The following is a 27,476-nucleotide window of genomic DNA, read 5'->3' on the forward strand; positions in this document are numbered from 1 at the left end:
AAAATGAAAATGATGATCAGCAACCCTTATTTCTCATGCAGCTCCAGGATGGTGTTTTTGCGTGTATTTCTTTACCTATTTCAAAGTGCTGACTCCACAAAGGCAGGAGGAAACCACTCAAGAGGGTGACCTTTAGCTTTTGAGCATGTCAAAGGCACTGTACATCCTGTTCAAAATCTAGCAAGTTTAGTAACAAGAGGTAGATCTTTATTGGGTTAGATATAGTCAAGGAGGCAACATTAGCTCTGTAGGAAGATGCTTACCTCTACGGCTTGTCTTCTGCAAGTTCAGATCTAAAAGACTCTTCTTAGAGCAGATCAGCAAAAGGACGAGGGCGACAGTCAGAGGTTGCAGCAAGGCAGATTCTAGTTGGATATATGGGGGGGAAAAAAAAGCTCACGATGTGAGTGAGCAAGTGCTGGAACAGGGGCCCGGAGAGCCTGTGTAATCCCTTTTCTTGGAGACATGGTAACTTCCACTGGGCAAGGGCCTGAGCAACCTGATCTGACTTTGCAGTTAGCTCCCCATGGACCAGGGTGGCCAGATTAGATGAAATCCCTCCAGAAATCCCTTCCAAACTCAATTAGTCAGTGATGATGAGCACCTGTTTCTAAAACAATATAAGCAGAGTGATGGTCTGGTGTTAGTGAACGGTTGGGCGCTGGACTGCACAGGCAGCCTGCCACAAGAGGGAGCGGATGCTGGACGCGCAGCACTGCACGCCCCGGGCGCATGGGCCCCCAGGCGGGCGGCCACAGACGGAAAGCTCTCGCAGACCTTATCCCCGCGCAAGGGGCAACCACCGCCTTGCTGCCAAGTGTGCAGCCCGCGACGTCTGAGCTGAGGAAACGCAGACCATTCCTTCAGCGCTGCTCTGATGCCAGGCGGATCCGGTGCCAGGCTCGAGCCATTGCATCCAACACAGTGGAACGTGGATTTTGTCTCTGCTGCATTTTCCTAACAAGGTAACCTGCTCCAAAGAGCCTTAAGGTAAACAAGAAAAAGCTGCAAGTCTTGTGTCAACTTTCACTTCTCAACTCTGCTCAGTCAGCATGAAAAAACCTGTCTGGGTTTCCTATTTTATGTTCAGTGCTGTTGAAAAGGGGGTGCCTAGAATACCATGTACCTTGCCGTTTCTGAGTGACAGGGTACTTGAGTGTCTTTCTTACCTAACCAGTTTTAAAGGTAAATGAGTTTTCTTGTTGTAGTATAAAGAATATTTTGCATATTTCCTAACAGCAGGAAACCTAGAAGGTAATTTTATTCTCTGTATTTGGGTCTTAGTGACTTTGCATTAATGTTAAGTAGGAAATTCTTGTAGCTACCAAGAACAGCATTTCTGTACAAATACACAGAGCTTAGATAATGTGTAGATGAGGATCTGTTCTGGCAGCAGTTGCTTGATGTTGCTGAGCATGTAGGCATGCTTCCTGCTTAAAATCTTCCTGAATATCACTATGCACTTAATATTGATTTGGGAGAGAAAAAAAAAAAAAAGAGAGAGAAAATATTTGGATCAAAATTTACAACTTGCAACAGCTTTATGCAGCACTGGAACAGAGTCTCTGGGTGAACTAGATTTGCTGCTTTCTCATTAAGCATTTTGAACTGATGCAAGGTTTTTGGAATGGTAGCTATACTACACTGTACAGCAGAGTACATAATAATTTATGAGATCTCAGTGCTCCCTTCAGGAGTCATTTTGTCAGGGTCTGGCAGAGTGCATCTAGACAGAGGTTGCAGCTCTGGGCTGTGAGCCTGGCAAAGGCTGCGCTCCCACCTCGGAAGCATTTCAAGAGCGGTTGTGTTTTCAGCAGTCAGTGTTGCTCAAAATCTTTCATTCAGGTGCCGTGATCAGAAGAAATTCAGAAGAAGTGCTTTCTGTCTCTTCGCTTTGAAAAAAGGTGAGCAGCAGGAAAACCCAAAACTCGGAGTATGTTTGAAAAYGCTCTCCTCTTAAAGCTGTGCGCTGCCACCTCTCCCATGAGTTTGTACTCGCGTGCGCCGCTCAGTGCAGTCGTGCGGGAGCGGCAGGCGGCCTCGCCGTGGCACGAGTATCCCTGTGGGCTGCCCCATGCTGAAGCAAGGTTTGTTGTCTCCTATGAGAGCATTATGTCCACATGCCACATTTGTTACKGTAAACTCAACCATTAATGCTCATCCTCTTGGCATCTATCACTGTTTTGTAGCATCATTTTTGAAGGCAGCCTCTGAACAATTCCAGAATATCAGCACTAAGYGGGCAAAACCCTGCCAAAAAGGATGAGCCTGTTGGGAGCAGGGGCTGGAGGGGACGCGGCTTGCACAGACCCTGGCACAGAGAGGGGCACCGGGACAGAGGTGCAGGTTGAACGGGGGGCAGCAGCGCAGGCTGGGGACCGTGGCAGGGCAGTTTGGAGGGGGAACGCCAGGATGCCTGTGTGCAGTGCAGCGGGGTGCGTACGGCCAGGGCGGCTCATGGAGGGGAAGCTGCTCGAGTCTGCACGTGCTGTTCAGAGGCTTCTGGTTTGCCTTCCAGGAAAGCGGCCCCGTGAGGCTTGAGGAAGAGGAGATCTGYGTGTTATCGAAGGAGCCAGCTGAGCCCTCGGGTTACACACTCCCAGCTAGCTGCTCTGCCAAGGTCAGCACTTCTAAGCTGGAGGTGGTTTGGCCTGATAATGTGTGGTCTGACACAGTGCTATTGAAGTAGTTGTCAGGCTCTTTTGGTCTGTTTTGTGTTTAGGAAATTATGCCGTAAAGTGTATCTGTCTTGAAGTTACAAGAATTTCAGAGACTTAAGATTTCTGAGAAAATAGTTCTCATCAGTGGTCATTAGGTTATAAGACACATAGCATTAGTGAGAGCTCCCATTTAATTCATAATTACTGGATTCAGTAGTCTGAATTTGTCAAAAAGCCTTAAAAAGCTGCAGACAGAAAAAAACAACAGTGAAGGAAAGAATGGGAACCTGACYGGAAAGAAATTCAGTAACTGTTGGTTTTTTTTAAGGGAAGTTTTGAGCAATCTTTCTCGACTGGCAATATGACGTTATGTTACATATAAAAAATTTGCTGTCTACGTGCATGGTGGACAGCATGTGAAACATCCAAGGATGCACAGGGCAAAAGCTAAGACTGAATTTACAAATAAAGAAGTACTATTACTGTCCTTAAAGGGTTCCTCTTTCCCAGGAACTTTGCGACGAGCTATCACGCTTGTTGCTTTTTCTTTTTCCCTTGAGATCCTGAAACACCTTCCATCCTTGACTGTATTTACTCTCCTTTATTCCTTCCTCAAGCAATGGGCTTACCAGCACCCTGGTTTCTCATTGCTCTGTGGCACTTGGGGTCACCCCCCTGTTTCACCCCCGTGCGCAGCGGAGCTGCAGCTGGGGCACGCTGGGAGCGTCCCCGTCCCCRTTAGCATTACCAGGGAGGGCACTGAGCAGCAGCAGCAGCACATCGGGGAAGGGATCGCACGCTGGAAATTCCCAGTTGTAATACTCGTATCGGGACAGCACTAAGGAGGTCTCTAAGCAGGGTAGCAGGTAAGCGTAACATGATTTGGAGTGGTAGTGGTGGAAGGAATTTCAAACAAAAAAATTGAGGGAAAGACTTTGACAAGGTGAATTTCAAAGAGATCAGCATATTAAAAAAAAATAAAAAAATTCTTGGTATGCTGCATGTGTCTTTGCTCCTAATCTTTTTATTTAAAAGCTGGCATCCTAATTTAAGCAGTAAGGAGAACTAACATTTTTGCTAGAAATCGGCAAGGAAATCAGAGTGCTGACTTTACAGTTCACGGCATGCAGACAAAGCTGAGCCTACAGGATGTCCTGGGATTTAAGCAAGGCTGTAAGATGTGCAATGGAAAGCAAGGCAAACTGCAGAGTAAAGGTTCACCTCCATGCCAGATAAGGCAAACATCTCTTTCTGGGCTCCAGAGAGGAAGTTTTCACCTGGGGTCCTGCTCAGCCTGAGCTGTCCATGCTGTTGCAGCTCAGCTGCTACCTCGCTCTAAGGCAGCTGCCTCGGAGCTGCCCTAGTGCTACCTCCAGGAGGTCCCAGCGTAACTGGATTGTGCAGGGGAAGAATCTTGCTCGTTTTTCAGGAGGTGTTTCTCTCCTGAGCTCTGAACTCTATTTTATTGCACTTTATGTATTTGATCGAGCACAGTAATTCARTGTGCTTGGGTATTAATGTCAAGGCTGTCATGAGGTATTTTAGTAAAGAATGAGATGGAAAATAAGGATCAAAAGGGATGAAAGGAATGTTGTTCCTAACTGGGATTTGATGCATTTAAATAGCCGCAGCTGTTTACTGAATTTTTTGCACTGAGGTCTGACCCGCCTGCTGGGAAGGAAAAGAGAAGCCTGGCAGCTTGTCTGTATTTCCAAAGATGGTAAATGACAGAAGCATGCTGAAAAGCTTTCCTTTCTTTCTGTGGAACTTTCCACTGAAAGGTGTCTGTCTAAAAAGAGCCGCCCCCCTTCCTCCAGCCCCTCCTCGCTGCATCCTTATGTGGCAGATCTGGTCTTCCAGCTTCACTGCAGCTCCCTTCTCCGTGACGTAGGAACCCTCAAAATGCAACGCACGCTCTCTCCACGCTCGTGTTTTATTGATAGTAACTTCCTGGCTGTTCACGAAGAGCCTGAAGAATGTAAACCAATGGCTGAAGCAAAACAGCGTGAGTAGCAAAGCTGCATTTCTGCAGTCCGAGTCTCCAAAGACTCGCTCTGCGCCCAGCCCAGATCTCCAGGGGCTTAATTTAGTACTTGTTGGCCTGTGAGCCGGTGGCTTTTCTAGGCCTGGTGCCCCCAGACCGCTGGGCCTGCGCTGTGGGCAGAGGAGTGCCTGGACTGGAAGTGAGTCCCGTTCTGAGCGGGAGGTGCGAAGGCTGGTCTGGAAAGAAGCATTTCCGCTCTGAGAAGCGGAAAGCGGAGGAAACAGCAGTGCGTTGCGCACCTCCCTGATCTCTTTCCCTGTGTGTTGCAAGCCTGTGATGTTGTGTGTAGCTGGAGCAGGGCTGCAAGTCGGAAGAGAGTTTTCTCTTTGTGCTCGTGGTCCCCTGTAACGTTACCCCCGTTTCTCCGGGACGTTTGCAGAGCTTTGGCTGCAGAGCCTGCCGCGGAGTGGGAGAGACGTTTTACTTGATACCCCCACTGCACTGTACTATCCAACTTTCTGCACCAGCTTAATTAAAATAAATCAATTGTAAGCAAACCATTGCAGTTTTAAATGCATAGAGGACTTTGATACGATTCTGCTTATCTTCTATTTTTGGAGAGTACCCTGTTGCATGAATGGATTTTATTGAATGCAAGTAAGAGAAGAAAACCAAATGCAAGGTCAAAGTAGTGCAGCAGGGCTCACGGTTTGAACCTGGATTTCAGTGTATCTAGATGTAATGTGTGGCCTGATGAAGTCTCTATATCTTTGTATCTGGATGAAAATTGAGGCAGYGCATAATCTGTAACTATTCAGTTTCTCTGAGTAGAAGTAAGAACAGAGGTCAGCTTGTTCAGAAGTGGCACATCTCAGCTGCTTCCAAGGACAATTCAAATAGTTTTGCTGCTAAAGGCCACATTAAAAAAAAAAAGATAGAAAATGACTGTCCTATTATTTTCTTCCATATATACAAATATAAAGCTATGGCAATGAATAAAAGCAGAAAAATCTTCCTTGCAACCAGTTAATGTGGGAAGAACACAGGAGGATCACTTGGTTATCGTGCAGGCATCAGAGGAAAAAATTATTTCCTCCACCAGGTATGGTACGAATCCTAGATAAACCAAACTGTTGCCACAGAGCAAATAAACTCTGGCGAGGGCACGTTGCTTGAGAATGTCATCCTGGACTTGCAAGGCCTTTCCCTTATTCCAGCCCCAGTAGCTGGGGCTGAAGGAMACTGTTCCCGTGAGAAAACCCAGATGCGTAGACTTAGGCTGTAAACTGATTCCTGTACTGTCCTGAGGGCCTAGCCAAAAAATGCCTTTATTTTGTACATATGAGAAAAAACTCGATGGAGTCGATCCTCTTTGTGGTGTTTGTTAATGAACGGGAAGATGCACCGTTACGCATCCTCACAGGGACGAGGCACTTCCRCAGAGCTTTCCTGTACGTGGCGTTAGGCCTCTTCCCCTCGCGGGTACCCTCTGTGCCGCTCCTTAGGTTATGGGCACCTCGTTGAAAATATTAAGGGGCGAGGAGCGCTTCCTCTTTAGTTAGCGCCACGGTTCCCCCGTATCGTGTTTATACTGGATCTTCGCTTGTGCCTGCGTGCTGCCCTGTTTATTCGGCTGTCCTCGGGACCGCTTCAGAGCTGACTTTAACCCCRCTTCTCCATCTACGCTTTCTTTTGCGTAAGGTTGTATATTGCCGCTGTTCGGAAGTGCTTCCCGCCAGGCGGTCCCGCGAGGTAACGCTGTCCCAGGTCTTGGGAAACGGGAGAGGCTGGAGCCAACTTTTCAAAAGAGGAACCTTAGGAATTTTTGTCAAAGTAAAAGGATTTGTTAGAACAGCAGTTTGCACCTTTGTAAAGCCAAGATGCAGGGTCATTGTTGATTTCATTTTTACTTGTAAGCCTTTATTTTCTCTCTAAATCAAAATAATACATGTGAAAAATGCATTTTTATTTTAAAAGTCTTAATTACACAGCTTGCTTTAACTTATACTAGCTTATTATTAAAATAAAATTCCTTTAAAAACATATTTACATTCCATCAGACACAGACAGGGCAAATAAGCCAGTTAACTTTTCCTTTGATTTATGCTCTGCATCTTGTAGGCAACCGGAAAACAGTGCGATACCTAGGCTGGAAATACACGTTTATTAAGAACATGGCTTTCACTGTGCTGCTTTTTGGTGTCCTGGTTCCAGACCTACTCTTATTTCAGTTTAGATTTTTATAATCAAAATGGTCTAGTACGAGGAGGGAAAGGGGTTTTGAGCAGGATGCCGTCAGCAGGTAATCTGCTCAGCGTGACTTGAAATCACTTCCAATGCTGCCGTTTTATGTGGATCTCCCTTGAGATATCTGTGCCTTTATTCAAGAATATGCCGCTTTGGAAAGGAATCCGTTTCCTGGGAATGTGTTCCTGCCTCCTGCTGTTTTGGAAGACTCGCATAAAGGCAAGGGAAACATGTAGGCGAGCTGGATCTCTGTTGCTTTGTAATTTTGTTGCATCTTGGATAGTTGCTATTTTATTTTAACCTCTGGAGGCAAGGAATTAATGAAAACAACTTCCTATATTAATAAAAACACACAACCTTTTGTGCTGCCAGAAGAAAGTTTATGAACATAAACTTCATTGTCTCAGAGTGGAAAGCAAAGGAAATGTCGGCGTTATTTTTCTTTTTTTATAATCTTTTGGAAAAAAAATGAGCATTGACTGTGCACTATTAAAATTCCAGACCTTATCCTCTGGACTTCTTCCATTATGATAAAAAGGGTTTCACAGGGTCCCTGCCTCTAAATTTGGGTGTCACTAGAAGGACCAAGGAGATGCCTGCTCCTCGGCTTTGTAGGTCACTCTGCCAGGAGCTGTGAGTGTGGAATATATATTTTCAGCTCTTGGCGGAATTTGTTTCCTTTACACAGAACAGGAAGTATTTCTAAAGTGCTTGTAGCAATGCTTTGTGACTGACACCCAAAAGACACACAGACTTGCACAAGTTTGAGTACTATATCGAAAAAAAAAAAAAAGGTTGAAAGAGTACTGGGTGCTTTAATTACTCCTTAAGTTATTGTCATACCCATTTTTGTCATGGAAATAAAGTGACACTTTCAAATTTGGCACATCTTGCCCTTACTATCACGTGGAAAAAATGTTAAATCTTTGTACTCTGCAATACTCTGAGGTGCCGTGTGTTTTGGCAATACAGGGTTTACTCGGGAGGAGAAGCTGATTTTTAGAATTTCTCAAAACCAGTTTCACTGTTCAGTGCAGTGGAAGGTTTCCCAAATAGCGGGAACAAATCAGCTGATGTGGCTCTGATGGAGAGCGCTTCCCGGTCGCAGTGATCTGGCCGCAGAGATGCTTCGGGGAGGTGGGAGCACAGGGTCTGCCAGACCGGCTCTGCTGGCTGTGGGGGTGGGATGGTTTCCTCCGTGGGCAGCTGCAGCGTTTACCAGGTGGCTAAAGGTGCAAAAACTTGCAGTTTGGGGTTCAACAATAACCAGAAGTCTTAAAGACCACCCCCCCCCCCAACTCTTGGAGAATGCAGCTGTCTTACTGTTTCCCCTGCTACCTTCCCCTTCTGTTCATTATTCTCTTTTTCTTTAGAATTTCACTCCAGGCTGACCAGAAAGAGAGGTGTTTTTACTCTGCCTAAACTAGTAAGTCCACCACCTCTGCAGATGGGAAATGTTGCTGTTTCATTGTCATCAGTGAATAATTGTAGCATCTCTTTGCTTTAGCAACGTGCATGCAGAAATGAAGAGAAATCCGACACAGCTGTTCCTGTGGCTGTTGGTGTTCCTCTCCRATGTTGTGCCATTCAGCAATGAGAAATCACTGAGAGAGCGAGCTATTGAGCTGATGCAAGATACGCGTGTCATCGACGGGTATGTAAAATGTCTTGTGTTCAAATAAACCCTCTCAGGGAACCTTGATAAGTGAGGAGGAGATAGTAAAATGTGTTTGCATGAGTAGAGAGGTAAGGAGTATGCAGCACGTAGCAATCAGTTATTGTTGCAGTGATTTATGTCTCTAGGAATTTCAGCTCAGAGGGTGCTTACTATAGGGTCAGGTTATTCTAAATGAACTTGCAATTTTCTGATTGGATTCCACCACCTACGTATTTTTTTCCTTTACACAACATCCTTGTCCCCTTCCCATAATTTAACGGCATCTTTCATTAGCCACGACTCCTGCGCACAGCTGGGAGTAAGGCACCATAACTTGAAGGGGCACCCATACAACTCGAAGGAGCAATGGTTGTGCTGAGTGTATTCTGACCTGGCACACGATGCCGTACCACAAGTACTTGCTTCTAAGGAGTGTGGCTGCTGATTTCAGCTCTGCTGTTCCTTCAGAAAGGATGGGGAGGAAAATAGGTATAGAAACACATCAGCTGCAAAACTGGGAAAGGAAAAAAATGTTTTTGCTGCCCTAATTAGTGAGTGCTTTAAGGAATAAAACTTGTTTGGGAAAGGAGGGAGTCTTTTAAGCATATGTTACTGCAAGTATTACTGGCAATTACCGGCTTAAGGGACTAAGCTAAGAAAGGGAAGGTTGAGAAATTAAGTTTGGGTTAGAAGGGGAAGAACTTGCCTATCACAAGCCCTTTTTGATTGCTATTCTAGCCACAATGACTTTGTGCTGCGGCTGAGAATGTTTTACCAAAATAGACTCAGTAAAGTCAACTTAAGGGAACTCAACAGGACCCACACAAACCTTAAGAAACTTCAGGCGGGCTATGTGGGAGCTCAGGTACGTACCGCTGCCACCACGAGACTGTCTGAGAAGGCGTTTTTGCACTTGCCCCCTCCCTCCTCAGTCACAGAAGTACTCTGGGCTTTGGGTTTTGGCTCTTTATGTTGAGAGAGAAAAAACAAAACGAAACTGAAGAGCAGCAGACACTTTTCATAACGTTTGTGTTTGAAACGTCTGTGCTTTAGAATCCAGGTACTCTTAACCAAAACAGTGGCATTTGTTTTGTGACAAATGAATTAAAGTACACTTACACCTATTTTGCTGGGTGTACTGTGGAGTAGTTGAGTGCATCAAAAGGCCTTAATCATGCTTAGGGTGGAGGCTCTTGCCTTGAAGTTGTAACTCTTCCTTTTGGGGGGAAAAATTGTAGTGGCAACTCCCTTGCAAAGTGTAGGAAATGAAATGCTTTTCATTGCTGTGGTCTGTGCTTGTGAGCTTGTTATTAGCAATTGGATGTTTCCAAGTTGGAGCCCAGGTTACCTAGTTCACTTGTCAATGTCTCTTGCAGTTTTGGTCAGTGTATGTTCTTTGCAGCGCTCAGAACAAGGATGCTGTACGCCTGACCTTAGAGCAAATTGATGTTGTCAAGAGGATGTGTAACAGCTACAAAGAACTTGAACTTGTGACGACTTCCCAAGGTGATGCTCTTTTTTCATAATAGAAAATTTTTTAAAAATGAAATTGCAGGAGGTATGTGCAAAAGACAGAGAACTGCAAGCAGGCAAGTTATCCCGGTCTTAACAGTAACTGTTTATTCACTGAAGCACAATAACCGACTCTGTGCGCAGTCCCAGCAGTCAGAAGATAATTTGCCATATGAGCGTGCTCTGAGATGAAGTACATGTTGCATAAAGATGTTAGTATTATTGCTTGTGATTTTCAATAACGATTGTTGCTCAGTAGAGCTGGTTTCTTACCTATCTTGAAATTACTTTGCAGTTATCTTTCTCTGACGTTTCCAGGCATCTTGGACAGTAGGAAGATTGCGTGCTTGATTGGAGTCGAAGGTGGCCACTCCATCGACAGCAGTCTGGCAACACTGCGGATGTATTATGACCTGGGCGTTCGCTACTTGACTTTAACACATTCCTGTAATACGCCGTGGTAACCAGTGTGCATGTGTTTGTGTAACTGTCTAGTGCAAAGCGGTGCCACTTCCAAAATGGGGCAAAAATGGATTCAGAGGGAGGGGTCTCCTGTGGCAGACTTCRTCTGAACCACCTCGATAACCATAGGTTTTCTCGGTAACCCAGCTTGCTGTGGGGCAAGGGGGAGACTTACTGTGACAATTTGGGAACTTTAAAATTTTGTTAACAAGAGAAATATGGGGAAATTGCCATCCCCTTTTCTTTACTAGAAGAGCTGCCTAGGGCAAAGCAGGCAGAAAAAGGACTAAAAACGCGTATGATGTAGATTAGAGGGTAAATGAGAGATGTGAGAGCTCAGCAGTCAGCAGCCAAGACTGTCCTCTCTGGCCAGCTCAAAAAGCACGTGTCCCCTGTGCAGCTACCAGAGGGGCGCTCGGTTCCCGTGGCCCAGCGACAGCACCTGCTCCTTCCTGCTTGGCAGACTTCCCCCTTGTACTGCCGGGGGGAAAAGGGAAGCGTGTGCAGAGAGCGCTGATTTCTGGCTGACAGGAGATTGTGATTCAGTGTATCTGTGTCTTCTGACAAAGGTTTGTTTAATGGGAAGATTTCTGATGAGCTTCTCTTTGCTTGTGATGTGTTGCTTCATAAATGTGCAGCAGTCCTGAACCTGAAGGAATAACTTCTAGAAGACAGTTAGGAACATAAAGTGCACTGCGCAAATAAGATGCGTATTACGTAGCTCGTTATCTCTAAATCTGCCTATGTGACATCAAGGTGATCATTTCTGTTGTGTGTGGCATAAGAAATGTCAGCTGCTGATATTGCAGTCTCCAGAATGATGTGATGTTTCTCCTACCTCGCTCCCCTTTTTAAGGTCTGAATCGTCGTCTAAAGGAATGCATAGCTTTTATCCTAATGTTGCTGGTCTGACTGCATTTGGCCAAGTAAGAACTTCTTTTGAATGACAATCAAAGCAATCTCTTATGCAACTAACAACTTCTGGCCTTATCTTTTCAAAAAGCAACTTGTCATTAAAAATTAATTACAGGAAATTTTTGCTACTTAGGAGAGGGTGAGAGCTCAAGCAAGCCAAATTCCTCGTGATGTTCCTAAGGGTAATGGAAGCATTAGATTTAATTACATCAATTGTTCTAATACAGATCAGATGTATGAATTCATCTGTGGGAGTATGGGGATTTGAATAAAAATCTGAAGGATTAGGTTTGGAGTACTTATATCCTGATAAAATGCAGATGGACGGAGCTTTCTAAATCTTGAGCATGTGGTGGTGTGCTACTTAATTGTGAGTGAAGAAGCTACTATTAAATTAATAGGCAAATAGACACCCATACAGGCATAGCATGTTTACAACTAGCTGACAGCTGCAGAATCTATTTATCTGGTTTCATACATCAGCTAAACGGTTTCCTTTAAAGAAACGTAATACTGATACTGTTGCTCGTAAATCTGTTCTAGGAAGTGGTAAAGGAGATGAATCGCCTGGGTATGCTGATAGATTTATCTCATACTTCACATTCCACAGCAAAAGCTGCACTACGTATCTCAAAAGCACCAGTAATTTTCAGCCATTCTTCGGCTTTTGCTGTTTGTAACCACGCAAGAAATGTTCCTGATGATATCCTCCAGCAACTGGTGAGTGATGTCTGAGGGTGTTTTTTTTTTTTTTTTTTTTTTAAGGCAACTTTTGCCTGGCCTGTGATGTTATATTCACCTGTGGATGATGGATAGATGGAGCTGGCGCACAATCCACATAAGATGCTTGTGCAGAAAGCCTGAGTGGCCATTCATTGCCTCTCCCTTTCTCTCTTTCAGAAAAGGAACAAGGGAATTATCATGGTGACTTTCAATGCAGATGTACTGGCCTGTGGCAGAAAAGTTGTTAATGTTTCTACCCTGGCAGGTTTGAAGTTAATATACTGCAGTTCTTATGGGTGGATTCTATGAATTTCTTGGCATCTGAGTCATGTTTCAGATTGAGGAAATTATGCTGCTTGCTTATTCCCTATCCCACCTTACCCCAGCTCTGGGTCTTTCTGGAGTTTACATTCATTAAACCATAACAAGAGGTACAAGATATTAATACGTAGCTGGAGGAACTGATGCTCCCGAAGGGAGTCAAGAATCATTAACCCCAGAGTAGTTGTTACTTTCTGGAAAATGCCCTAAACCTTTGTAGTTAAGAGTGGAAAACCTTGGTATATAATGGGTAACATAAAATCTATTTGTGTATGTGGGATATTTGCTGGGAATTAATGTACTGTGATGCTCATGTCTCTTTCCTCATTAACATCTCACCAGTGTAGCTGTTACTTTGAAGACTGTTACCTGGGGTACATAGCAACAATTAACCTCCAGTTAAGCACCAGTAAATATCAAGAATACATCAACTGCATTATTACCTTTTAACTTGTTTTATCAGGATGTCTTTAGACTGTTTTTTGAATTTGATTATGAATCCATGATTAAGAACATTAGCCTAGCACCAATGTGTCTGAACAGAATTATTTTATTACTGTATGCCTAGATGATGTTTTGGTTTCTTTGATCTTTTCTTTTAGATCATTTTGACCACATAAAGAAAATCGCAGGTCCGGAATCGATAGGAATTGGTAGTGACTACGATGGAGTGGAACAGTAAGTAAAACCATATGTGCACTAATATTTGCTTCTTAAATTATGAGGGTTTTGATTCCTTTTGGGGAAAAAGAAGGCAGACTGAAAGAGCTGTAGCACGCTATCCTGTGATGACAACTAAAACAAGTTTTATAAAAGACAGCTCGAGCATTTCTTGTTAGAACTGTATGCAGGTGTGCTCCAAGTGTGGAAACTAGTCCTGATGTCCTGCGAGCTCTGCAAGTGTGTGCTTTAGGCAGGGCTTTGTGCATATGAAAAGGGTGACGGAGAGTGCCTTCTTCCAGAAGTCAATGATGAATGATAGAAAAGCTGCCTCAGCCCTTAGAAGGTAAATGTGTTAGCTCAGTGGTGCTCCAAAGGTCAGTCTTCCACTGGTTCTTTGCAGTGGGGAAGCCTGAAGTGCTTTGGGCCCGCGAGAGCGCTCCTGCTCCTTGGGCTTGGGCTGCTGCCCTTGGCACCCGCTCGAGGGAAGCAGAGCACGGCTGACTGCCCGGTCTCTGCGATGTGACCTCCCGCTTGCTCACTCCTTGGGGATGCGGTGAGATGGGCTAATGATATGTTGCAGCACAGGAAACAAATGCAGGTTGGGTGGCATGTGCCAGCATAACTCTAAAAAAATTTTTTTTCTTTCTGTTGAATCTTCAGCTCCTCCATCTATTTGCTGAGGTCAGACACATTCGGGTATGAAAGTCACGCTCAGATTCACATCTGTAAAGTAGGATGACCACGAAATAATTTTCTCCCATGAGTTTAGCTAATCTTAGCTCTGAAATTATAATCTCCAAATAAACCATAGTTTATAACAGAAGGAGACGTTTTATTCTGTGCATTTTCACAAAGAGCACCAGTTTAATTGATGGTGGAGTTGTTAAGGTCATAACTAAACCCTAGAAAATAATCGCACAGATTGCTTGAGATATGATTATGACAGCAGACTCCCCAGAAGAAAAGAATAACAGAAAACATAAGTGGTTTTGAAACAAAGCCGAGGACTCAAGGAAATACAACTTAAAACAGTTAAATGCAGGTTTGGCAGCTCCTTACTTCCAGTTTCCCTTTATTCTGAAAAGAATTAGCACAAGGCATGCAATCAGTTTTGCTTATTGTAATTTCTTCAGTGGAGGTTTCTGAGTAGTTTTCATTGCCTAAACTACTGCATTCAAAGCAACGTTATTGCTCTAATTTTATTTTGTTTGGAAAAAAGACTCTAACCAACAGAATACAAAAAATTGCCTGCAATTCTTTACTGCATTGTGCTTCTGTAGGTTCCCTTTTGTTCGCAGCTACATGGGTGGAATGCACTAACTCCGTCTGTAATACAGTTGTTTCTTCTTACTTTAAAGGCCAGATGTAAGGGAGACTTATTGCCTACATGAGTTTTTTGCTTTTGCTTTTTTTTTCTTTAATATCCTTCATGCTGTTTTCCTGCCTGCACATAAGTGCTGCTTCATTCCAGAATATACAGTTTAGTACTTCTAACAACATCCTCCATGTAGAAAAAAACTCACATTGTGTCCCAGTCCTGCTTCTGATTATGTCAGTTGGAGTTGTCTTTTTTTTTTTTTTTTGATTTCTCAGATAAAAAATTGAGTCCCTAGTGACCTCATTCCTAAAGTGAATTTGTGTGAAACAATCATTAAAAGAAAAAATCTTTCTCTACATTTTTCAGTGATTTGTGTTGAATGTTCTTGTGTGACTCTTGTCAACAGCTTCCCTGAGGGACTGGAAGATGTTTCCAAATACCCCTCTTTGATTGGGGAACTTCTTAGAAGAGGATGGAATGAAACCGAACTGAAAGGGGTCTTAAGGGAAAACTTCCTCCGTGTCTTCAGGGAAGTGGAAAAGGTAAGATTAAAAACTAAACTGAAACCTGATTCCTGCTAAGGGGGAGAGAGGAACTGTCAGTGCCTTGCCATTTTGCTCAATGAGAGAGTTACGAGGGAATGTAAGCACTTAATGTAATAATTCCAAATACTGCAACCAAGATTGCAAAAGAGCGTTATCAGAATAAAGTAAAGTGAGAGAGAGTGGACAGAGCTCTGCGGGGCTTTTTTTTCCCTCTGTGGTAATCTGCTAAGTACACGTTTTTGGCTTCTAAATGGAATCACTTGACGGCGTGGAGAGGTGCGGACAGACCCGCGTCACAAGAGCGGCTCCGGCTTTGCGTGCTGGCGCGGTAAGGAATGCTGACTCCTGCAAGTCAGTTGAATTACTGTCATGGGACCGGGCTGGGGTCCAAAGGCATGACTAGATCACAACGAGCTGTAGACCTGAATGACAGAAGCTCGTGCAGGGAGGAGGGCAGGAAGGAGACTGTATGAGAGCGAGGACTCCCTAGATGATAACTTTTTCCAAAAGCCCAGCTTGAAACTTGCCAGCTGCTTACCTCCTTCTGTTTCTCTTTACAGGGATAAGTAAGTAGATATTATACTTGGAGCTTTATAGACAATACATATTTCACAGTGATCTTTTTTTTTCCATTTGCCTTTTCGGGGTATGTTAGATGAACAGAAATCGGGGAATTTTCTTCTGTTCCAGTTATTCTGCCTTATGCTGATTTGTATGTGCAGCAGACTGACATTATGAGAGGCTGAAAATTATCACACTCATCCATCTATGAGATCTAGCAGTTTTCTTCCTTCTAAATTAGACATGGTTTCAGGCTCTGTCTTAAGACTGAGCTGACTTCAGGGAAGAATGCTCTTGAGTTTATTTAAGGCTTTCCAGTTAATGCATCACATGTACCAGGAGCCAAGATAAAGAACAGCCAGACCTGTGACTCTTGGTATAATGTATGTGTAATGAATTCTGGGAAATGGTTTGTAGAAATGTAAACATCAGGATAATGATGCTGCTTTCCTCACATTCAAATGTGTTTCTGCAATACAGTTTGAGCTGGTTCATTTGAAGTAGCGCTGAATTTGCTAGCTGCATGAAACTTCTTGCTGTTGTGCTAGTCTGATTTTTCAGGGCCATCCTTTTGAATTGTTCTAGGTGCGGGACAGTGGACTAATGGATGTAGGCGAGAGAGAAATCCCCCAAGAAGAAGTGCAAAATTCCTGTCGCCTAGACCTAAATAATTATCGACTTCAGACAGTCGCGTCCTTTGGATTTCCTTCTGTGGTGCAATCTTTCAGTCTAACACTTGTAATCATAATATATGTAATATTGTATTATGAATCATAAGATCTCTCGAGTCAAGAGAGAGATAAATGGAGTAACCTGCAATGCAACTAGTTATCTTATTGGGGTGTTGTTAATGTAAGGCTATGCTAAAATTTTGATATAATTTCTATAAATTCATCTGCATACCTGAAAGTTAATGTAGATTTTAAATGTTATGGCAAAAGCATTTGGAATTTGAAGTGACAGGTTCTATGTCATCTTGGCAAAACCAGAACCAACAGATGAAAATTATTCACATCTAATGAATAAATCCTCTAATACGTGACACATGTTTTTGGTACCCATCTTGTGGTACTTGATATAAACACTGGGGTTCAGAAATACCTATCAGCAGTTCCACATGGGAACTAGAGGATGGGATTCAGACAGCTATGCTAGGATGCTTTCAGTAATATTTCTGGTTAAATGCATACAACTTTCATCAGTTAGTGGCTTGGTGAAGAAGACCTCTGTAGATGTAGAAGAGCTTTTTTTTTTTTTTTTTAAAGATGAGAAACTGGGTGGTATGGATAGGTGAATTCAGATGTCACGCCTACCACTAGCATTAGGGATCCATCCTGCAGTATTAAACTCTTACGTTCGAGCCCTGACCAGGACGTAAGGGCAACTAAGGTACCGGAGAGTAACTGAAGGGAGGAGGTCGGTGTCATGTATTCAGGTAGGGGTGAGCAGGCAGAGCTGTAGATGCTCTTCTGTAATTTGGGGGATGCTGTTTGTTGCATGTCCATAAAGTTGAGAAACAGGAGTGAGGCAGACCAAAACAGAAATTATAGCTATTCAGAGGGTGAGATCTTGGTCTGATATTTTTACTGCAGTCAGAACAGCAAAAGAGTGTTTAAATTAAATTTTATTAAAATGTTCTTCAGCTTTTTGGAAATCTTCACATTTTAAGCAATGTTCCTGAAATAGACTTATCAATAGCAGTTTTTATTAATATTACAGCCAGCTAAGATCAGAGCATTGCCAAAGTATTAAAAAGCCTGATATTAATTTTTTTTATTATTTATCTTCTGCTGCTTCAGCCTTTGGAACATGCTTCTTTCAAATTCACAATGTATGTGAGGCTAGAAGCTACTTTTTAATAGAAAAGCATATATTGTGACAGGCCTATTCTTAGTAGGCTCATGTGACTTAAAACTGAAATTTTAATTAAAATAACATGAGATTCATGCTGAAACTGCAAGATGGCATCACTAAATCTTTGTGGAGTTATTTCCCGGTGGTTGCTGGTAAATGCCTTCTTTTTTGTTATATAATAATATTTGCTTTTTTTGGTGATTTACTGATGTGATATCTGCACAATTTAGCTAGTATAGTATCAAGCAAAGTCTTGTAATTGGGCTATGGACAGTATTTGTAAACACACCAAGTATTTACCAACTGAAAGTCAATGCTCAACATGAATAGATTGGGAATAGCAAGTCAGCTGTTCTCCAGAGTCACTTAAGGCTGTTCCTGCCATCTGTTGTTGCCTATGTACAATTAGGGTTGCTGGATGAAGACCATGCTCCTTTTATTGCTTCAAAATGAAGCTTCATTTAACTCTCCTGATAAGGTGGTCTCTTTGATAAGAATATTCAGAATATTCTTGAATCACTTACTGAAGTCTTTAGAAATCATGTTGAATAATCTAGTGCATACAAGCCATATTTTTAAGTACAGTTCCTCAAAAAATATTGAGCCTGGTTATGTATATACAGGTTGGAATTACTGCACTGACTTAGATGTCTTGCCTTCCTTGATACTGCTTAACTAGCATCAGAACTTGTTTTTAAGGCACATAATACTGGAATGATGATGAATTCAACAGGACAAATACGTACTTCTCATCAGTACTTTTGCTAATAACTTTGTAAGCTGTTGGGAAACTGCCCTCCATCATCTCTCTGCACAGAACCAGTACTGCAATAGTAAGTTCATTGCACACTTGAAATGCAAGATGTTTGTTTAGTCTGTGCAGCTTTTTTCCTTCTGCCATGTTGTCACTTCCCTGCCCCCTAATTTCTACCTTTTGTCCAAACAGCAGCAAGGATTCAAAATATATTCCTCTTCTTGAAGATACGGGTAATAATTTTTATGACTTTGATTTCACCATTCTATAGATACTTGAAGCTTATTTCCTTGTTTTAGTTATAGTATATGGCACTTATTTGTTTGACTGCTTTCTGTAAAGAGTAACTTGTATCCTTGTGGCAAAACATACACATGAAACTTAAATAAAAAATTCTTTAAACTCAGCTAGATATTGGTGTAATCTGGCAAAACATGATAATGTTCAGAACTGCAGAAAACCCCCAAAATAACATGCAACTCTGCTGCCTGAGGAAGACCAGCGTCTTCCCCTGTGAGGCCGTGGAGTGTGCTCCACGCTGGAATGCAGCTTTGCCACGGGAGGCAGGAAAAAGTCAGGTAGCTTTTACCCTGGAGTCTCCTGGATATGAGCAGTGGGCCTCATCTTCACTTGGCTGCAGCCCAACCTGTAGAGAAGTCTGAGCACACGCACCTATGGAAAGGCAACACAGATCACTCAAGTCACTGTAGCGAGAACGTGCTGATGGTGCTTCCCACAGCACACCACTCAGCCAAGCAGGTCAAGTCATAGAGAAGAGGGTTTATGGGGATCTAGATAGGTTGTCTACCCCAAGGTAGGCGAGCCTCTGCTTCACAGCGTTTCTGACAGATCTGTGAAGGTCTAGAAGGTCACTTTTTCTACTACTAGCTACAACGTTTGTTCAGAAAACTTCAAATAAGCTTGCGTGAGACCAACAGCAAGGTGCAATATCATCAAGCAAAATATGGAATCTTGTGCATCTTGCAAAGACTGTGCACGTGGTATCTAGCCTATATGCAGTTAGTTTTTCTTAAGTGCTCAAAATTGCACAGCTCTAACTTGAAACATGGTAGAAAGGCATCTTATTAGAAGTGCATTTCAAAAGTAAAATGATGTTGGACATGGCTGTGACTGCTGTCAGAAAAACTGCAGTGGCCTTTTGGTCTGAGTGCTAGTGTCACAGTCCTACTGACAGCACCTTGTAGTAGTAGTCACAACACTGCATTTTCCAACAGCTCAAGCAGAAAATGGTTGCATTCCAATTTTTATCGCCCAACGGAGAGGATGATTCAGCCAGGGATTTAATGCCTTTGCCATGCACCAATTAATAAGAGCAATTTGCATTGGTAATTTGAAAGGGATGCTAGCTAAACTGACAGATTCTATTACAGCTGGTGGTATCAGTGAAGTATCAGATATAATTAAGATAGCATCTTTGTAAAGGGCTTTGTTAGTTGCCAAATGGAAAAACGCAACTCATTATTTACTCTGTCTAAATAATGAGCTGTGGTAATGTGCGTTCTGAAAATAGTTATTACTGTTTCTGTAAAGTGCAAATTGATGTACCCTGAAGTATTTTAGGCTGGTTTTGTAAATAAGAGCCAAACTTCAAGGTTTCTTTAAAAATCCAAAGCTCATGCTTTCACATGCATGATATGCACAGCAAAAAAAACTACAGACAAAATACTGATGCAAACTATTGATTTGACTCTAAAGGACTGACGCCAGAGCCCTTCCCCCCCAGTGCTATCCCTTTTCAAAATAGTGGGCTGCAATGTCTACAAAAAGAGAGAACTGCGATTCTCAGTTGTCTCATTTGGTAAGTGGTGGTGCTAGAAACCATTCCTAAAAAGCCTACTGCTGTTTTTAGGTATACAACTCATCTGTTATGTAAAGTTTGAGTAGTTCTAGTTCATGCATCTAAATTCTGCTGTGTGTGACTTGTTTGGGCTCTGGAAGGGCAGTTGCATGTTTTACCTGGGATATGGAGTACTGAAGTGTGTTGGTATTTAACATTTGCATTCCTTCTTGTCTGCCATTGAGCTACTCAAGTAATATACCATTATATTTCTGTGTTTCAAGGTCAGCAAACATCATATATGAAGTCTAGCCACCTGTATAAGTCTATTCATTTCTGTTCAATTTAAAACATAGCTTTAGTAGGCATCTGCACTGTGGGATCAGCTTTGAAAAGCTGTGTATCATTTCATCTCTGTCCTCTTCTGGAGTAGGGTGCAGTGCCATAGCAGCTTATGCCAGCAGAAACTCTGGCTGCTCCTTGGCTGCATGTCATCTTCCCCAACCCTTGTGACAGCACTGGTGTTTGTGTAACTGGTTCAGGGAGCTGGTCTGGCTGAAAACTGAAAAGCATTCCTCCCTCAAGTAACTGGTTTTCTGCTATTGGCTCGGTGTCCGGGTTCACCATGCCGTGCAAATGCATGTTGGTGGAGGAGAGGAGCAGGAAAGCACAGCAAGACTGTGGCAACTGAGACTGTGCTTTCCTCCATTCCCTATGAAAAGCAGTAGCTCCTCTGTTGATCCTTCTCTGGATTCACATGTATGGAGATGATCAATTTGCTTCAAATTCTGAAAATGAAATGTCTAAATGACTGCACATGAATTACAAGAGAGGATTTTCTCACCAATAGTGGCTTTTATTTGCCCTTAAGACTTGTTGGATTCAGTTCACAGACCCGGAGCAGTGTGCTAGCTGATCTTTGACTTCTGTTCAGAACAAGCTGTGATGCTGGATAACCCACCCTGAGAATTTTGGAAGGCTTGAGTCAATGCTTCAAGAAACAGATGTTTTTCTCTGGTCTTGATTAGTATCTTGATCTCTTACCTACAAACCTAACATTTACATAAAACAGCTCCAGATGGTGGGTGTTTAGTGCTCCTACTAACTTTCAGGTTTTGTTGGTGGTGTGTTTTTTTTTTCTTTTTTCTTTTTGAAACCAGAGAAAGGTAAAAGCTTTTTCATATATATTTATGATGTTGCTAAGATCATTGGGTACGTTTTACCAGAGAAAACCCCAAATCTGTAGAAATGGGAACCGTTCTTGTCCCAGTTCTGTATTTAATGAATGCCCAGGATCACCAGTGACTGAGCTGGAATTTCTCAATCACTTGGCCTTGTATTACTCGATAAGCTGTTCAGACTGTTTCACTTCCTACCAACTCTTTCCCCATCTTCTACACTGTTTGAGAAACTACTACAAGTTGTGAAGGTTTTTTTTCCATGCAAAGAAAAATAAACAACTGACCCCTTTCCATGTGCTATTTCCCTAAAGCTATGACCTCAGAGCAAATACTAGCCTTGGTTCAGCTACTTCTATCATGAAACAGTCTGTAACTGGGGAAGCCAACAAATTGTTAAAAATGCAAAGCAAACAAAGTGCAGCATTTAGCTTACATCACAGAAATGAAATGCTGCTGCTTCTAATTGAGGCTCGAGCCTTAACTATCAAAACTTAAGTGAGAGGGCACTTGGATTTTACTCTATTTCTGTTGTTTCTCTCCAAATGGCTTTGTAAACTTCACTGGAAAGATTTTCCCTCCTACTTAACGGGTAGATGTTTTTCTTTGGAAGTCCTTTCTCAGAAGCTGGTCTCACTATTTCCATAAAGCATTTATTCATCTGTGGAATCTATGGTTCTGCAATGAAGAAAAAACATGGAACCCAGGGAGCAAGAATTCAAGTTCCTCTGGGGGTTTTGCCAAGAAACAAAAAGATGAAAAGAGCCCAGATCAAAACTGCAGGTAATACAAGTTTTGTCAGACAAACCAAATGAAGGTCCCTTTAGTCTGGAATACAAGCATTTGCAAAAGAGTTTAATACAGCTTTGAAAAGTCCATTTGGATTAATTTTCCAGAGTATCCTCCTGCAGATAAGCTCTGAACATCTAAAGAACCTATTTATGCCTATGCTCAGTTTCTTCTGAGTCCTTTGTTAAAAATTGAATGGATCATGACAAATCTATCAATGCTAAAATTTAAAATAAACTGAAAATTGATCATTAAAAGAAAAAAAAAAAGAAACCCAACGAGTAGTATTTTCCCAGCATCTTAATTTTACTTTGAAAATTGCTGCAATATTTAGCAAGTTTAGTGGAGAAAACTTTGATCCAGTTTTTACCTGAGTTTACAGTGTGAATTAAAAGGAAAAAAACAACAAAAACAAAACCCTAAAGACTTGGTAATTTTTCCAGGCCTAAAGATGAAATTAATCTGTCTTTTGTAAAATATGACTATTTCACATATCAAATTCAGCTATGACTGTTTTTACAAGTTAACTGAGGGGGAGGAAGTTAATTGAAGTAAATAAATCCAGAAGATGAGTGGCACCATAGTGTCCTCTTGTGGTCTTTCAATGTCTAAGATCTGATATGTTTTCTAGGAGAACAAGAGCAAAACTTTCAGTGGCAGTTAACATACCAGCTCTTGTACAAATACAATGTGAGCTTTCTTTGCCTTAATTTCCTCATTAGTGGCATATGGAGGACTGCATATTGCATCTCACATAAGCTCTGATTACTCTGTCCCTGGTTCTTTACACATGGACGTAGATATTGCGGTCCTCTCAGAAGCACCTCCTTCAGCAACTGTGACTTGCTAAGTGAAAATGATGTGAATCTTCATTAGTGAGAAACCTTTGCAGCCTGGTCTCCAGTCTCTGGCCTGCTTTGTTCATAATGCTGGTAGGATCCTTGGATGTGGGGAGGCAGGAATGTGCTGAAGAGGGAAGTTCACTGTGGTGAAATCCTGGCTGTGAACCTGCAGGAATTCTGCCAAGCCGCATGTCCAGGGAAGTTGTGATTTGGCAGTGGCATCTTTCGTTTTGTTAGTTTTTCTGATGGTTGCCTCTGGGCTATTTGTCACCCAGGTTCCATCTGAGCGGAAAACATCTTTTAAAACAACAGTAGTTATGGATCCACTGTCCTGCTTATCCCAGTTCTTCTCTGCACGTGCAATGGGGGCCTCTGGCTCCCCTGCGATAACCCTTTGATTTTTCAGTGCAAACACTATGGTATCCCGTGTAGGGTACTTCAAGCTTGTAGCAGAGCGGAAGTATTTGTGAGATTTAAATATCTGTATTTATATATATATTTTTAAATGTTGGCTTTAAAACTCGCAAGTATTTAATCCTTTCAGGTATCAGGCCTTCATGCCTAACTGCATGGGAGATGCCTGAGCAAGATTTCAGTTTCCCGGACTCTTCTGCCTGCCTTGAAAGCAGCTGCACTCCCGGCCTGCGGTGGAGCCCAGAACTGGCTCGCAGGGACACCCGCATGCAGCTGGGCCCCCAGCAGTGAGGGTGGCTGCACGCTCACCAGTAGCACCTTTGTTGCCAAGTTCTCCGCCCTGGGTTTGCGTGCGCTGTCTCCAAAGGTGACACCACAGCTGCCCGTGAGCCTAGGCTACGTGACCGTGCTGATGCAGCGCTCGGGGTGCAGACGAGGGTGCAGGGCGCTGCAGCTCTCGGGCTGCGAGGTGCTGCAGGCACCAGCCTCCAGGCAGTGTTGCGGCAGCCCTTACCCTGCAGGCAGGGGCAGCACAGATGGATTTTGTGTAGGCACCTGGTAATTACACCCTGGCCCCTCACCGCCACTCAAGGTCCCAGTCCAGGCCAGTAAGGACATGCCCAGGCACAGCAGGGCAGAGGAGCCACCCCTGAGCTGAAAATGCAGCTGAAATTTTGCATTCATGACCCTGCCTGCTCTTAATCTGCCCCTGATAGAAGCAGAGGGTTCCAAAAAGCCATGAAATTACCCCATGTGCTCTGCTGTTACAAGGGACCTTCCTCCGCAAACAGCTCAGGAACGGATTACTGCTCAAAGGTCAATGGAGACTTCTTACCATTTTCCAAGTTCCTGGGTTCATAACCATTTCAATAGTTTATAAAGCTTTTCTGCTACATTAGATATATGCTTCCTATAAATCTGAAAACTTCTCCTCTAACCCACTACCCCATTTCTGTTCTAATTGGAATATATTTTTTTCTGGGCCGCTACCCTGCTACTGACTTGGTCATCTAGGATGTCTAAGAAATACTTTTCATGTAATGTAGTTGAGAAATTTCCCATTTCTTCAAGCGATTTCAATCATAGTTTCATAGTTTGTCCCACTGATAAAGAAAGAGAAGCATTACGCTGGTCTGTATTATCAGAGAGATACAATATGACTATTATCTAAAGCACCTGAATGGAGGTATTCCACTCAAGGAATGGCATGTATTTTGGATAAACACAGTTATGGATGTTCTCTCTCAGGCTTCTAGACCTGTGCATCCTGTGCACGTAGCTCTAAGCATGCCACGTGCTCTGCCTGGGGACATAGCAGTAGAGTTGGTAATGACAGCAGGAACTGGGCAGGTTAGTGCACCGAGAAGGCATTTCAAAGCTTTATTTAGAGGAAGTTCATTTAAATTTTCTACAAAGTTTTCTATGGTATCATGTTATTGTAAAGCAATCCAAGCAATGTTAGTGCCATACAATTTTATAGATGAATTTTAAATTTTTTTATCATCTGAATTGTAATTTTATGACACATTTGTTTTCTAAAGATTATATTTTTTGCACATGATTTTCTTAGCTAGAAAAAATAAATGATTTCATTTAAACTTAGGCTTCTTCCCATTAAATTCAGGAGGAAGGGAAGATAAGAAAAGCTGTACTCAAAGACAGTTTCAGATGCTGGGTCTTCTTACCCCTAGACAAATGACAAATCATTTTAATTGAAAAGAAGATGAAACAGTTACTTTTTGCTGTTGGATTAAATTTAACATCAGATATTGCAAGACCATAGGCTAAGTTAGCCATAAACAATACTCTAGAGCTCATTTAGAAGGGCCTTCCAATGCACGTACTATACCCCTTGGGAGGGCTGATGCAGGCTGTTGCCTTTGCTATACTCTTAAAAGCAATTACTAATGCTGATGTTAATTTAATGTTCGCTTCCTCCTAGGAAGATAATACAAGGAGCGCACAAGGATCTGTGAATTCCTGTCTGTCAGGGACTGGATAAGACGCCTCGCCTCGTAAGTCAACTCCGGTGGGGTGTGCAACCACTATCTCATGCTGGGCTGTAAAAGCCAAGCTGTTTTTTTTATTGTTCGAGTGTTGTCACCTGTAATAAAAAGTGTTCAAGGCAAACTTGACCTCGCTTGCCTGTCCTGAGGATTTACACTAGGCCCTTCAGCAGTTTACGGACTACCATTTCAGAAGGCTCTGAGTTTCTCATATAACCTGCTTTGCTTTGAATTGAATGGCATAGGTGTTAACCGCCGAAGCATACCGTTCGGCTGGAAGCTTAAGCCTGCTTAAATTGGTTCACAAATATGTAGTGGCTTACTATATAGGAACTGGACCGGGTCTTTGCTTTGCAGATAACAAACATAATTTAAAAAGCAGTTCCTGATGGTGTACCAGAGAGGAAATGATCGTATATTTGCTGATCTTCAGGCTGTTGACTTCACCGATATTGTTAATGTATACTAAATTAACAAAACTCAGGCCTTTCCTCATCTAATAAGGCTTGATTCTGCTAGGCCGGCCTTAATGTCTCTCCTAGTGAAACTATTAGCCTTTCTTTCTGAGAAGAGCAATTTTCCTCTCTCTTTGGAAAAAAAGGAAAATAATACATTCTCTGTGCTCTTTCTTTTGTTTTCATTGACCAGTCTGTACCCATGTGAAACTGTAATCCCAAATTCCACTTAGCTTTGTAGCAAACAGGTAATTTCCATCCCCGTTATTTAATGAGAGATAACAGACAATGTTGTCTGACGTAAATGGCTTCTAGATCATCTGGTCTCATTCCTGTCTTCTGTCAGACAACTCTTAAGCTTTTGATGGTCACTCATATCATTTGTAAGTAATAATCAGTATTCATATTCAGGAAAAAAAAAAAGTCAAACATCATCCAGGTTGAAATTTCAGTTCTCTTACGACACAGATGCTAAACAACGAAGTTGATATGGGCAGGTAACTTCTTACCTCCAAATGTGGACTGGCCGCAAACTAGTAAAAGCCATTGTCTTTAGATAAAACAAGTATTTTTGCTTCAATAAACTTGAATAGTTTCCTAGAGCCAAATTCTCTCCTTGGACTTTTAGATAAAGTTCCCATTCTAAATAGGGGAGTTGCTGGTATATGTGCATGACTCGATTCTTTCTTTTTCTTTTCTTTTTTTTTTTTTCTCACAGGGTAGAATTTCAGAGCCATTGAATTCAAGATACTAAACCACCTTGCGGTGGCCTAGATGCATTTTTTGGTGTCTAAAGAAAGACAGCTCCTTGCCAGACCTGCTTTCAAAAGCTAGATGAGAAAGAAGTGCTTAGTTTAATTCTTCCTCCAAAATATGCATGACTCCAAAATATTAACTCTTGAAATGTAGTAGTTATAATCCCTGTCCCTTTTTTCTATGACACCTACTTAGATCAGATACTTTCACTCAAAATTTTATAAAGTGGAAAACAAGAAGACAAAAGATTAAGTGTGAACTAACTTGCTTAGTAGCAATTTCTCATCCTGCCCTTCTTCTATAGAAAATTCTGCTTTGTCCCCTACCAATTAATATTTAAATTTCCTGTTTTCTTGGTGGCCGCTGTCCTGCTGATTATATCAGACTTACTAGGAACACAAACAAGACGTAATTAAACCTCAGAGGGTCAAAAAGAAAATGCTACTTTTTGGTCAACTGTTCCCCTTTCCTCTAGAGCAACTAATATTGCAGGAGACAAGACTGTGGTCTAAGTGGAGCACTAGCATGTTGTCAATCTGCCAAGATCAATGCTTCTAAAATTATCAGAAATACTTTCTAAATTCTCAGAATTGGGCTAACACACCCRCAGAAATTGCTGGTAAAACTCTACAGACCTCAGTGGGATCATATTTATGGAAGTGCTAATTTTAGGGCTACTGGGAAAAAAATCACACCCCTGGTCTTCAAGATACTGTAAGTTTTGAAGAGAGGAAAGTACATGTTTCTCCCCTAAAAATGGTGAGCCTGTAATTGAGATACCCACAGCCAAATGAAGAAACACGGTTGTCTTCCTTAATGGAGCTAAGAGACATAAGTATAATGTAGATTATATAAAAACACAGAAGTCTTAGAAGTCCTTCCACCTGTCTGGTCAATATTAAGGGGTGTAATTGTTCTGGCTTTCCCCAGAGGTGGTCTATCAGCAAGTCTGTGTTAAGTGAACTGAGGGACCTGTATCCCCCTTGGCTGCAGTCACTCCACAGCATGGATCCTTGTTGTGTACTTCAAAATCCAACTAATTAAAAGTGGACTTATTACTCA

The 27,476-nt window shown here is 42.3% G+C and overlaps 1 protein-coding gene across 8 annotated transcripts; it reads left to right on the forward strand.

The window, feature by feature from the left end:
* Positions 1 to 695: 695 nt before the first annotated feature.
* Positions 696 to 27,476, forward strand: LOC112967537 (dipeptidase 2-like). Of its 8 annotated transcripts, none has more exons than XM_026068794.1 (14): positions 878 to 965; positions 1,846 to 1,904; positions 2,519 to 2,620; positions 8,265 to 8,317; positions 8,399 to 8,545; positions 9,287 to 9,413; positions 9,925 to 10,054; positions 10,379 to 10,520; positions 11,379 to 11,448; positions 11,981 to 12,157; positions 12,338 to 12,425; positions 13,084 to 13,159; positions 14,869 to 15,004; positions 16,154 to 18,588. In XM_026068794.1, exons 5-14 carry the CDS (start codon positions 8,415 to 8,417, stop codon positions 16,343 to 16,345), a joined length of 1,269 nt encoding a protein of 422 aa, XP_025924579.1. In that variant the 5' UTR covers positions 878 to 965; positions 1,846 to 1,904; positions 2,519 to 2,620; positions 8,265 to 8,317; positions 8,399 to 8,414; the 3' UTR covers positions 16,346 to 18,588. The 8 variants fall into 8 exon arrangements, with proteins under 8 accessions (XP_025924576.1, XP_025924577.1, XP_025924578.1 ...); XM_026068795.1 differs by having other exon boundaries at positions 903 to 990; XM_026068796.1 differs by lacking the exon at positions 8,265 to 8,317.

This window comes from Apteryx rowi, unplaced genomic scaffold (genome assembly GCF_003343035.1).
Source record: "Apteryx rowi isolate R43461 unplaced genomic scaffold, aptRow1 scaffold_28, whole genome shotgun sequence".
In the NCBI taxonomy this organism is placed as follows: Eukaryota; Metazoa; Chordata; class Aves; order Apterygiformes; family Apterygidae; genus Apteryx; species Apteryx rowi.